Below are 12,953 nucleotides of genomic sequence, written 5' to 3' on the forward strand. Positions count from 1 at the left end.
AACCATGTGACTTGTCTTACGTCAGAGTGAACGTAAACAACAACACGGAAGTAAAACGGAAACTCGAGAGCCAATCGAGTCACGCTAAAACATCAATATACATGTTTTTTGTTTATATTTTCTACAAAAATTGCGTGCAACACTGATTGCTCTTTTAGATCTTAAACGAATCGGTGAGTATCAACACGGAGGTATTCTGTACATAGGAATATAGCCAGTGTTAACTATTAGCTGATTAGCATTCAACTTAGCATTCACGCAGAGCACAGAATTGCATTTGCGTTAATTGCAATCTCAAGTCATTATTTCTCTGACATATTATATTGAAGGTGTGGAATGGAGGGCTCAAAGTCTTCGAGCACAACATTGCAGGTTAGCTTCGTTTGTCAGCGCTGCTGCCAGCCGCTCAAACTGGACACGTCCTTCAATGTCTTGGATCGGGTCACTTTTCAAGAATTAATTGGTATGTATTAAAAGATGAACATGTATTGTGTGCACAGTTATATGTTGTGTAACAATACCTGCTTGCAACTGTCTTTTACAGCTCCCTTAGTTACTGTTACCCCGAGCAAACAGCCAGATCGCAGTGAAGGGAAGACAGTGCCAGAGGTTTGCTGAATAAAAAAATGCTCAAATGTGTTAATAGCTCGATGCCTTTCCCCTTGTATATTATTTGCGTTGTTATATACACGTACAAAGTTTAACGACGTTGGAGTTAAATATGAAGTGTACTCTTTGTCCCCAGGAGACATTTGTAGAGAACAAACAAGATGGTGTCTTTAGAAAATACATCCCCCCTGCACGGTGAGCATCTGTAACTCTTTGGTGTTTTAATTTTGAATTTAATTTACTTTGTTTATTATTTTATAGCATGATGTCCACAGAGAGCGCCAACAGCTTCACTCTGATTGGAGATGCTTCTGATGGGGGAACCATGGAAAATTTAAGTCGTCGACTTAAAGTACATTAGTCTAATTTTTGAATATTGCATTTCTTATTGTGTTAGATTGTAAAATAATACTGATCTTGTGCTGTACAGGTGACGGGTGATTTGTTTGACATCATGTCCGGTCAGACAGATGTAGATCATCCATTGTGTGAAGAATGTACCGACACCTTGTTGGACCACCTTGACACACAGCTTAATATCACAGAGAATGAATGCCAAAACTATAAGTAAGTAGATTCCCAGTACCAATAATAACATTGTAAATGATAAAAGACAATGAATGTGACTGTTATTGCAGGCAGTGTCTTGAGCTGTTGTCACAGCTGGAGGTGGATCAGGAGGAAACATTGTTAGCAGAGTTACAGCAACTGAAGGAGGAAGAGGATGATCTGATACAAAAACTGGAGACAGTGGAGGAGCAGAGAGCCGCTGTGGCACAAGATCTGGCTCAAAGCAAGGTCCAGTCTCAGCAGCTGGACACAGAGGAGCTGCAGTGAGTGCACGCGCGAGGATAATGTACATTTGGTGTGATTACATGCACGCATTTCAGTCTTACAGCTACTCTTTTGATCTGTCTTTATCAAAGGTATCAAAAAGAGTACAGCGAGTTTAAACGACAACAGCTGGAGCTCGATGATGAATTAAAAAGTGTCGACAATCAGATGCGATATTGCCAGATACAACTGGATCGTCTGAAAAAGACAAATGTCTTCAATGCCACATTTCACATATGGTAATCACCTACAAATGATGCAATATATTTTACAGGGATGAATAGGTTTTTATTGATTTACTACCATAGAAAATTAATTAGTGGGATTTATACAGTAAATGAGTGATTGTCAAAAGATGTAAATGTTTTATTTTGTTATCTAGGCACAGTGGTCAGTTTGGTACAATCAATAATTTTCGCCTGGGTAGACTTCCCAGTGTCCCTGTGGAGTGGAATGAGATCAACGCAGCCTGGGGGCAGACAGTGTTGCTGCTACATGCTTTGGCCAACAAAATGGGTTTACGCTTTCAAAGGTACACATTTCTGTGCTCTTTAAACACCGATAGTAAAACATTAATATTATTTAGATATAGCATTTTTTGTTGTTTATATACTTACTAAACAAAAATACTTCATACTAGATATCGCCTTGTGCCTTATGGAAACCATTCATACCTAGAATCACTAACAGATAAGTCGAAGGTAATACTAAATTCAACTTTTAATAGTCACAAATTAACCATAGTCCAAAGCTGTATTTCTAGAATTATTACGTGCTTCTGTTACAGGAACTTCCCTTGTACTGTTCGGGTGGCCTAAGGTTTTTCTGGGACAATAAATTTGACCATGCCATGGTGGCTTTTTTGGACTGTGTACAGCAGTTTAAAGAGGAGGTTGAGAAAGGAGACACTGGTTTCTGCCTCCCATACAGGTTAGTGTTCACAAATATTAGTGTTCACAAATATTAGTGTTTGTACCAACTAAAATATGTAAATATTAAAGTACATAAGCATATCACATGGGCATCAGTAGTTTATAGTGTGGCATTCATTTTCACTCTGCTTTGTCTTGTAATAAGACGTGTTTTGACAAACTGCATATGTCTAGTTGTTGCTTTCATAATGACCTATTATTTTGTAAAAGAAATTCAATTGAGACAATAATAATTATAAACCTTCAGTTTACAACACTCCTGGGGCTTAATGACCTCTCGCTGTATTGTATTTTAATTCTCAAAAGCTATTAAATTTAATGAATGTAATCAAGATCCACATGAGGAAAACATACATTAAGCCGTGTGTGAATGGTTTGCTTTGTTATTAACCCCAGGGTAAATGCTCTCCACAAGCTTCATCTCACTACGTATTGTGTTAAAAGTATTCTGGTTAAAACGGATCATAACAAAAAACTTAATATTTTTTTCTTGTTACAGGATGGATGTGGACAAAGGAAAGATTGAGGACACAGGGGGCAGTGGAGGCTCTTACTCGATCAAGACTCAGTTTAACTCAGAGGAACAGTGGACAAAGGCGCTCAAATTTATGCTGACGAATCTGAAATGGGGCCTGGCATGGGTCACCTCACAGTTTTACAACAGATAAATTATGGTTCAACTTTCATGTCTCTATAAACATTTTATTATTTGCCTTTAAATGGAGTGGATTCCGTGGTAAATTATTGTGCATGATTCAAGTCTAAAGGATCATTCATGAAAATATCTGATCATTTTGTTAATAAGAACTTCTGACTCATTTGCAAATCAGTGCGTCACGTCAGTTAATCATATTTACCAGTATTTAAAGGCAATTGGGAATTAACAATTTCTTTTTCTAGAATTATGCAATGTAAATAAGCCAACATCAGCCATATTTAATAAAAGATTTCAAAAAGAGTGACACTGAATTCAAAATGACACAATATTTATTTTAATGATTTCATTATTATAATCTTAGCTCTCATTAGAACACTCATTCTCTAGCCCCAAAACATTCCAAGGGGAAAATCTCATGAAAAAATATGGGCTTGATTGAAATTGGAATAACTTCCAGTTATTCAGGAACATATTAAAAATAGTTCAAAACCTGTAAATCTTTCAGTCAGTACTCCTCTTCCCCAGTTCATTTATGATCATCTGGTGCCGTGTAAACAAGGCAGGCAGAGCCTTGAACTTTGGTCATCAGTCATTATCACTGTAGGACCCCAGCTTTACAGCCCCAAGGTCAACCAACACAGAATACATGTATGAAGTGCGATGGACAAAATGTCAGTAATGCTTGAACCTTCATGGAAGCAGAAAATATTTCAGCTGTGCAATATTTAGGGTGCTTTTACTATTTATTGTGTGGTCCTTACATGGACCACATTATCAGTGCATGCATGTGGGTATAACTGGGTTATATTGAGCCCACAGCCAAAGACTGTCCGTTAAATTAACCGATAAAGCAAGCCTTTTCTTTTTAAGTGTGATCCAGATCATCCACAAGTTCCAAAAGTCTTCAACCCTCTTTCAAGATTTAAGGAGATTTTAGGTGTTCTGCACAATACTTTTTCTGTCAGAGGCACTGTTGTTGTAACAGCTGGAGGTGGAGGGGAGCGGGGCTGCTGGGGGTGTACTGTTGCCCAATGTCCTTCTGATATGAGGCATCAGAAAGGGGTCACTCGCTAACTGTAGAACATCTACTCTGTCCTCTTTGTGATAGGCCAGGCAGCGACGAATAAAAGCCTTGAATAAAAGGAAAGAAACGGTTAATAAGAGGCAGCAACAGGACTCCAATAAATGGAGAAGACTGTAACATTGATAATATTCAAATGCAACAAATACAAATAGATTTTTAAATGTATTTGTTTTTGCTTTTTCAAAAAACTATCATAACTGTCAGTTTTTCCCAACATCATCTCACCTTTGCTTCTGTGGTGACAGCAGGTTTTGGGGGAAAGTGAACCTCAGTAGCTTTTAGAATAGTGTTTTTTTGAAGAATATCTTCTTGTGACAGGTTATGACCAAATGGCTGAAAAAATAAGATAAGACTAAATGACAGCTCACTGCTTTAACCTCAAATCATAAAAGTGATATGTAATTACCTTGCGTCCATATAAAGTCTGGTAAAAGATGACTCCTACTGACCAAACATCTACTTTGTTGGAAATTTTGGGGGGCTCCTTCCCCATCACAAAACACTCAGGAGGCAAATACCTGGAAGCAGACAATGGTCAATAGTGTCCCAACTTCTATAATACCTAGTATAAGTCGTCACTTTATTTCGCATCATAGTTTCGCACCAGTAGGTTCCTGCTCCCTGTGACGTCAGGTCCATGCCATCTGCAGAGCTATAGCTATCATCATCCATGATCTTGGACAGGCCAAAGTCGGTGATTTTAATCTCTCCGCAAGCTGTGCCGTTTACCAAGAGGATGTTTCCTAGCATAAAGACAAAACAATGAGTATGCAACTCTTCTATATGCAACACTCGTCACTTCAGACCAGTACCAGGTTTGAGGTCATAATGTATGATAGGTGGCCGGATCTGGTTTAGGTACTTGAGGGCATTTACAATCTGCATCACGATAGAACGGCCCTCTTTCTCCGTCATCAGTTTATTCTGCTTCAAGTAAAAATCCAGATCGTTGCCTTCGCAGTACTCCAACACTGTGCAAAATCTAAAGCCAAGAATTAAAGCGTAAATACATACATTTTAACTGCATTAGAGTCTTAAAAATGTCAATTACTTGCGATACACTTACGAGTCTGTGTCAAGTGAAAAGTAGTCGTAGAGCTTGACTATTCTTGGATGGTCAAGATCTTTGTGAATTCTATATTCCCTGTAGGCATGTCTAAAATTGAAATGCCATGCAACTTGTTTTAGGTCATGGTTCAACGATTTCAAGACTACAACAAGTTTCAGACTGACCTGTGATAGTTTTCCTTCTTCTCCTCTCTCCAGTTCTTGTTGAGCTCGTGAATTTTAATAGCTACATATCTTTGTTCCGTTAAATCAAATGCCTGAAATGAAAACCAAAGGCTGAGCTTTGTAATGTAAGCAACATATATTGGCGTAAAGAAATAAATTAAATATCCGCTTACCTTATAAACTTCACTAAAACCACCTCTTCCAAGTAAGTGCAGCAGTAAATATCTGTCATTCAATGTTGGATGGTCTTTGAATCTACAACACAGACATGGCATTGTAAATATATCACTTTTGACCATAAGATTTGCTATAATACTTAAGGTACGTACTGCGAGTTGTCCTCATTATGGATCCTCTTCAGCTCTCGGATGTGTAGGTTCCTCACTCGCTCCAACTGCTCCAGTTCTGCTTGGACCTCTGCCTCTTCCTACAAGAATAATATACATCAATAAATGCCATCATCATTACATTGGGATACAATTGTGTAATAAAAGGTTAAACCTTCACCTTTTTTAGATGACCAATTCGAAGCTTGAAAATTTCTTCTTGCTCATGATATTCTGCAACTGACAACCTGCGTGGGAAAAACAGCATACACAGAATTAAATCATTCTCTGAAAAATATTTGTCTGATAACATTATGGGCTACACCGCCTGCTTACCCCCATAAACATGTTATTGCAATGCATGGAATGTTCCACAGCATTAATTGTATCCATATACAGTATTTTTCTTGCATTTATTTAATTTAGGTTGTTTTAAATTGATTGAAACAGATCTCTCCTCAGATCTGTGAAGTTTAATGCTATTCTGTTAAACATTCCAGGCAAAACAAGCAGGTGGCAGACCTCTTCCAAGAAAAGTTACATAGTGCACATTTATAGTAGAAAAGATTCCAAACGTAGTCAGCTGGACAACGTTTTAGAAAACAAAGCCTTTCTTAAAAGTAATTTTCATACTTTTCGTAATTTTCATGGAAATGGTTTGAACAGCAGCATTTATATTCTCCTGAGCCCATAGTTGGACCTGCCCAAAGGGTGGAGCTATAACTCAAACCTGCCCTAAACTTATTTACAAGTCAGTCACTTTCACTCTTACAGCTGGGGTCAGTGAGGCCTTTTGAGGTCTGACCCTTATCCCCCAGAGCTGTCAAGTACCTCATTAGCATAAGACTGGTTTGATTTCCTTGAGTTAATATGAAATTCTTACGCTTCACTCTCTTGGCCGTTGCTCCGGCTCCTTCGTTTGCTTTGTTCAATGTTGGGTGATGGTGACTGAGAAACGGTGGGTGGTTTTCTCTTCCCAAGCAGCTTTCTCTGCCTCTCAATATCCTCCCGCTGCGAAGTGATCCGCTCTTGCTGCCTGTATCATGAGTAAATTGCAAGTTTGCATGTTATACACACGTTTGTTAGAAAAGTTGTTTGTCTTGTACGTGCAAACCGACTTGATGAGATTCTGAAAGGCGTATCCATCCGTCCACTGTTCGGTGAAAGAGGCCCCATGACGCACAGTGGTGAAATGACCCAAGCGGAGACGGTCCTGCATGCTCTTGTCCCTGCACGTCTTCTTCTCCTGTTTTGACTAACAAGAATATGGAAATATAGATAAATAAACAACCACAAAATGTTCATACAACAACTGTATATCAAGAATATTTACCTTCTCAATCAGAAGTTTCTTGCTCATGGTCACACACTTGTTGAGACGTTCCTTGTAACGCTCCAAGACTTTCTGTTGCTCATCAATCTGACGTCTCAAATCACAGTTTGCCTAGGAAAGAATTCCAACTTTACTTTTTAAAAAGGAATAGGAACACTGGTTTTAGTTGATAAAACAATCTATAACTAACCCTCAGCAGGTCGTCTATTCTTCCTTCCTTTTTCTCTAGGTCAGAGTTTTTGTCATTCTCCAGAGCTGTGAGCTTCAGCAGTGTCAGTTCAGACTACAAAACAAGAACACACTACTAAATGACAACTTTTTCCAATAATTTATCTATATTTTATGAGTAGAAGCACAACCAAAAATCTAAAAGCATGTTGTTCACCACCATGTAACCAGCTATTATTAGTAGTATTTAAGTATACATTCTATATACAATGACGCTTAATGCATTCATAATAAATACCACCCAACACAAAATGTAAAATGGACACTTAAAACTAATAAGGCAAGAGTAAAAGATGACTCAAACTTTCTAAAATCTTGGAAGAAAAATGTATCACGGTAAATGCATTACCCTGAGATAATGACTCACCTGTATGGCTTTATGAGAGGAGGAACTTGCCCGCAGAGTTTTTACAGAGCTGCAGGAAGAAGAGTCAGTGAAGACTGAGCCCGTCGACGAGGGGCTGCCATGTTGAAACTGTGATACAAAATGCAGTTACACTTACAATGTAGAATGTACAATGCGCACTATTCCACATATTACACATCATTATGAGTGTTGGAGAGAACTCTGAACTGTGTGGACTACCCTGTGGTAAGGGAGGCAATGGGTGCCTACGATTACCCTTACCGTCCTAACCGTTATGAAGAGTGTTTGCAAGGATACATTACATCCATGAGGTCGGATCGAGAGGAATTACAACGTAAAAGAATCTGATTGCAGCAGTCCCAGGAACAGGTGAGTGCACGATTGGCTGATTGCAACGCCATTCACCTGAGAATGTCTCCACCTCCGGTTACTAGTTTGGAGTCACTGGATCAGGATTGCTGACGTCAGAGGGGACATATCCCAGTGGTTTGGCGTTTAATATGCACTAAGACAGGAGGAGGACTTCTTCCGGTTGGGTTTGGGCTCCCACTGTAGTGTAGAGGGCCGTCTTGACCGACCGTATCTCCCACTCTTACACTTCACAGAAATGCGGAGCTGCTGGTGGATTAAAGTGGAAAGCAATCCTCTAAGGAGCCAGGTGCTTCTGTAAGGCACAGGTCATGAACACAAGGCGGTTCCGAGGTCACTCTTTCCACCACAGAAGTTGGTACCTTGTTCTGAATACAGCTCAGGTGTTCCTCTACTGGCGATGAACCATCGGAGCGCCATGAGGAAGGAGTTGGTATCCAGGGAGGTTAGGACATCAAGGTGGACTGCTGCTCTGACCATAAAGCATTTGAATATTATGCCCCACCTCTTCTCCATCTCCCATCTTGACCTCGAATGATCCGAAGCAGTCCATCTCTGTCAAGCAAAAGGCAGGCTTGTAGAGGCGGAGGCGGGCAACTGGCAGATCTGCCATCTTGAGGGCAGAAGGTTGTGATCACAGACACTCAGGGCAGGTTCTTTAGAAACGTCGAACTGATTCTCAGCCTTTCAGGATCTCTGCAAAGACCCTTTCGGGCAGGCGATGGTCGAAGTCTTGGATTAGCAGGAGAGTGGCAGGATTCAAGACCAACGGATGGAGATTGGAATAGGCAAGATCTTCAGAACGACGAAGACACCCACCTACTCAAATGACTTCCCTCTCCTGGTCGAACTCAAGAGAGTGCTATAAGGCAACTGCTGCGGCTGATCGGTCTGCCGGACCTAAGACTGTACTCTTCTGGGAAGCTCTCCTGCTGAGCCCTTCTTAGAATGAGCATCTCTACCTTGATGTAATCATCAGCGTATGTGGTTCTACCTCCAGTAGCCGCCCTGTGCACCTGCAGGAAAATTGCTTCCAACAACTGCAGCCAGGAGTCATACTCACTAAAGCTCAGGTTAGCCAGGCCAACTCTGAAAGAAACTCTGCATAAGGCCGCTTTACAAAGTTCCAAAGGGTATGGAGAAGCATTCAGGGTACCGCTCGGTCATTCTGAGGGTTTCCCAGGCCAGTGGTGCCCTCCATAATGACTCAGGAGAAGGATACTGGTACCCTGACTGAGGGTGCGCTCTAAGAGGTGGATAAGTCGTGTTTGGTGGAGGATTAGGAAACACAGGCTTGGATTCATACTGGGAATTTGTGAGATCTTCAGGTTCTGCAATGTATTAATTGTTTCAAAGTCTATGACTGAGCTTTGGCTGGGGCCCGGTTCTTCCTCGATCTCAGCTAGCTCAGAAGGTGGTGGCCAGTCCTTTTCCTCTTCAGCAGGATCTGGATGCAGGGGAACTGCATCAACCTGTGGTGGTGCAGAGAGCAGCAGACTCTTCGCATGGTTCAAGCAGTTGCAGTATTCTTGAATGAATGGCGTCGCAATCAGCCAATCGTGCACTTGCCCGTTCCTGGGACGGCTGCAACCAGATTCTTTCACATTGTAGTTCCTCTCGATCCGACCTCATGGGTGTAATGTATCCTTGTGAACACTCTTCATAACGGTTAGGACGGTGAGGGTAATCGTGGGCACCCATTGTCTCCCTTACCGCCGGGTAGTCAAAATCACGTCTGGGCAAATTGGTAGTGTATTCCTCATAGCGGGGTCAAAGTCTATGACTCAGAAGGCAAAAGTTCCGAATATCATCCAACTTGTAGGGCAAAAACAACTTTCATCAGGCTCGAAGGACAATTAATGCCGGCCAGAGCACTACTTAAGGCCCGGATGGATATTCCGATAGGTGGAGAGAATGAGGAGACACAGGGACGGGTTTAGGAACTTTATAGAACCTCACAGGTTGTTGTTGTTTTAGTGTTACTTTAAATGGCAGTTGGCAGCCAACTGAAAAGGTGCATTTACCGCCACCTACTGTAGTTGTATCGCTATCACGCAAAGGCTGGAGTGCCTTCTACTGGACACTCCACTAACTACAAGTGCATGGAAAACAAATAAATGACGGGGCCTTTTGTACAATGAGAGAGCGGTGACACAAATGGATGGTGGTGCTCACCAGAAGATTTGACAAAGAGTGTTGTGAAGAGGAGCACACCAGTGGTGGGACCCCCCGGGCAGGGCTAGTGCCAGAGCCACTGCTGCCGGCAAACTGGCCACAGGGCAAAGCATGGAAACAAGGTGGAGCCAAAGGAGAAATATTATTTAAAAAATAAATAAAAATAAATAGGACACTGATCAGTAGAAAATGGGGTGAATTAGAAAGACATAGTTGAAATGTGTTTGGAAACAGAGTGAATAAGACAAATTTTAACTTTTAACTTACATCAAAATAGTCACTGACTTTCTGCCCCTTTCCATTCCCTAAAAGATAAAGATTGAACATAACCTTGAATGTAAAAGAATGTGTAGAAGAAGAATTCCAGTTATCTGAAGCCTTTACTCACCGTGGTTGGTGGCGTCATATACGTCGCCTTTTCTCTTTCTGCCTCTCTGCCCACCGCTCTTCTTCTCTGGTGTCTGACAGAAAAATGCCAAATGCCAAATCTTTCACAGCATAGATTTTATTTTCCTGTTGTTTTTTTCCATTCTTACTTACCTCCAGCTCCTTGTCACTGAGTGATCCTGCACTGCACAATGACTGGTTGGATGACTCGCTGTTAACTGAATTCTAATAATAAAGATGGAAAAGCAACATGTTTGAATCTTTTGTATCTGAATAATAAACATGGACGAATAATCAAGCGTGTGAATAAAAAGGCTCGTCAGATTTTGCCTTGTTCAAGGACATTTTTAAACTCAAGTAATATTTCATCTTGCCAGCCAAAGATTACCTTTCAGAATATAACCTAAATGTGTTTTTTACTTAATGTGAAGTGACCAATATAACAATACATTGCAGAGTATAAGGCTGCTGGATGACTGATTGCTTTGTCAGGGGTTGCCATTTTCTCTCTGCAGACCCACTCACAGCCATATGGAGTTCAGCAGCAGCAGCAGCAGGGTTAGTCTGCGCTGTAAACTCTGCAGTGGCATTTTAGTGTCACTAGTTGACATTGAAACAAAGAACTGCTGGCAAGCTCTTGTGACAGCCAAGACAGAGCTGGATTTAGATTTTGCTCAACAAAAATACCAACAGTCATAGTCAGCGAATACGTCCACTTCCGCAAGAAAACAGGATTGATTTGGATCCTCTCTTAGGCTAAAGAGTATTTCAGAATACAAACCTTGCCTACACCAGCTCCAGAAAATCGAGCCTCAAGCAGTTCTTGACGGCGAGGGTCCAGGCCAATAGCCCCGGCATGTACTCCTTCCATCATGCCTTAAACATCATGTGTAAAGTAAAAAAATAAAATAGATAAAATTATATGACCATTACTACACATGTTGAAGAATATTAGTCAGTAATTAGTCAGTCTAAAACGTTCAGTGTATTTTGAATATGCACATCTAGACAAGAGCATCGTATGCAATATTTCAAAAGATAAATACACTATTACATACTATAGTTGTCAGGTAAAAATCAACCACAAATCAATCACAATGTTGTAATACCCTACTTGTACTTTGACTGCATCATTTTTGACAGATGTAATGCAATCTTGCATTGATTTCAATCACAACAGCTCTTATCTCAAATCCCTGCACGAAGTTTATTCCTGCACAATTCCCTCATATCTGTGATCAGGGGGTCAGTGTTTACTCTAGAAGACAACAAGGTGCGGTCGATGCCAAAGTCAGGCTAAATACAGTAGGTTAGCAAGAAAACACAAAGGCTACTGTGCCCAGACATCTTGAATCTATTTAATTAAAAGTGACATGCACTGTCAGGATACTCTGCAAATATAAACAACAAAAGTTTCACTGAATGTGCTGTACTGAAAAACTGAAAAGTGGATTGGCATCACACGTAGTATCTTAACTCATGCTAAATTGTCAAGTAACCTAAGCTAACATTATGAGCATTAGAGGTGGTCTCACCTGAAGATCCTCCGCTGTTTTTTTCGCTGTTTCTGAGACTCAGCTCCGTCCATCCGGCGACATCTGAGCCACGAGCAATCAACAGTTCTACGCACCGTATCCAAAGCCCTCTCAACTTAAAAGACCCATTTAAGACTTATTTTAATTGATGGAAGACATGAGTTAGCTTAGCCGATGCTAGCTCAGACGAGCGGTGCGCCTGGTGCGTGCTGGTGTCATCCGGACAGAGGCCCTGGTCCTCGGGGTTTCCTCGTCCGTCCTGGAGCCGCTGCACGGGCAGTCCTCAGCTGTCACCCTGTAAAGACCCTCTGAAGCCTGGGCACAACTGTTACATGCTGCTCAAACACTCCTTTGGACCGCAGACGCTTCACGCACACAGGACAGGTTCCATCTTCCTCGCACAGTCCATTCTCCAGCCGGTTTGCACAGATCTTCACCCGGTGTCGAGGCCGCAGGACTCCGGGGAGAGCTTTGAGTGATGCCTCCTGGCGCTGTTTAATACATAATAAGACCACAAGGGCACAGCCAAGTGGAGACACCATGAACTCTACCTGTAATCCACCAAATGATGGCGCTTCCTCTCATTCTCTTGTGTCTCCCTGAAGCCCAAAACTTCTGCCACTTTAATTGTGCTGCAGACAGGGCATTTTTCACATGCTAAACTTTTTAGTAAGAACAAAAAGTTACTGACTGAGTGAGTCTCCCTAGAAAAAAAATAGTTAGGCATAGGCCAATAGTTCCCATGGTAATAATAATATAATAACAGGTTGTCAAGGGCAAATGTACTATATATTAATAATTATTATTATTATATGGTCTCATCCAACTTGCAGAGTTTGTCCAGGAGATGGAGGCAATGGCCTGATATAACCCTCACTCCTGA

The 12,953-nt window shown here is 41.2% G+C and overlaps 2 protein-coding genes across 3 annotated transcripts; one reads left to right on the plus strand and one right to left on the minus strand.

The window, feature by feature from the left end:
• Window positions 1–29: 29 nt before the first annotated feature.
• Window positions 30–3,063, plus strand: becn1 (beclin 1, autophagy related). Its single transcript, XM_072456801.1, has 12 exons — window positions 30–173; window positions 330–463; window positions 545–609; window positions 746–804; window positions 871–961; window positions 1,040–1,176; window positions 1,248–1,442; window positions 1,536–1,682; window positions 1,826–1,975; window positions 2,084–2,144; window positions 2,231–2,373; window positions 2,875–3,063. The coding sequence occupies exons 2-12, from the start codon at window positions 337–339 to the stop codon at window positions 3,041–3,043; spliced, it is 1,344 nt and encodes a 447-aa protein (XP_072312902.1). The 5' UTR covers window positions 30–173; window positions 330–336; the 3' UTR covers window positions 3,044–3,063.
• Window positions 3,064–3,346: 283 nt separating this feature from the next.
• On the minus strand, window positions 3,347–12,641 carry LOC140369452 (serine/threonine-protein kinase tousled-like 2). Of its 2 annotated transcripts, XM_072456799.1 has the most exons (21): window positions 12,071–12,641; window positions 11,317–11,411; window positions 10,689–10,760; window positions 10,537–10,609; window positions 10,416–10,453; window positions 10,149–10,241; window positions 7,605–7,712; window positions 7,200–7,292; window positions 7,010–7,120; window positions 6,795–6,931; window positions 6,560–6,712; window positions 5,858–5,924; window positions 5,680–5,777; window positions 5,524–5,605; window positions 5,351–5,442; window positions 5,184–5,273; window positions 4,930–5,099; window positions 4,722–4,860; window positions 4,524–4,635; window positions 4,343–4,450; window positions 3,347–4,164 (listed from the first exon to the last, which is right to left on the minus strand). In XM_072456799.1, the coding sequence occupies exons 2-21, from the start codon at window positions 11,407–11,409 to the stop codon at window positions 3,967–3,969; spliced, it is 2,127 nt and encodes a 708-aa protein (XP_072312900.1). In that variant the 5' UTR covers window positions 11,410–11,411; window positions 12,071–12,641; the 3' UTR covers window positions 3,347–3,966. The 2 variants fall into 2 exon arrangements, with proteins under 2 accessions (XP_072312900.1, XP_072312901.1); XM_072456800.1 differs by lacking the exon at window positions 10,149–10,241 and having other exon boundaries at window positions 12,071–12,639.
• Window positions 12,642–12,953: the final 312 nt, after the last annotated feature.

The sequence above is a fragment of the Eucyclogobius newberryi genome, unplaced genomic scaffold, assembly GCF_026437365.1.
Source record: "Eucyclogobius newberryi isolate DKJ021-1_F unplaced genomic scaffold, fEucNew1.0.hap1 SCAF_20, whole genome shotgun sequence".
Classification (NCBI taxonomy): Eukaryota; Metazoa; Chordata; class Actinopteri; order Gobiiformes; family Gobiidae; genus Eucyclogobius; species Eucyclogobius newberryi.

Excerpts from the sequence above, each read along its gene's own strand:
- becn1 (XM_072456801.1), top strand. The coding sequence starts at position 337 with ATGGAGGGCTCAAAGTCTTCGAGCACAACATTGCAGGTTAGCTTCGTT. Across the intron at positions 805-870 it reads AAATACATCCCCCCTGCACG|CATGATGTCCACAGAGAGCG; the intron begins GTGAGCATCTGT and ends ATTATTTTATAG. Across the intron at positions 962-1,039 it reads ATTTAAGTCGTCGACTTAAA|GTGACGGGTGATTTGTTTGA; the intron begins GTACATTAGTCT and ends TGTGCTGTACAG.
- LOC140369452 (XM_072456799.1), bottom strand. The coding sequence starts at position 11,409 with ATGATGGAAGGAGTACATGCCGGGGCTATTGGCCTGGACCCTCGCCGT. Across the intron at positions 7,121-7,199 it reads GAATAGACGACCTGCTGAGG|GCAAACTGTGATTTGAGACG; the intron begins GTTAGTTATAGA and ends ATTCTTTCCTAG. Across the intron at positions 6,932-7,009 it reads AGAAACTTCTGATTGAGAAG|TCAAAACAGGAGAAGAAGAC; the intron begins GTAAATATTCTT and ends TATTCTTGTTAG.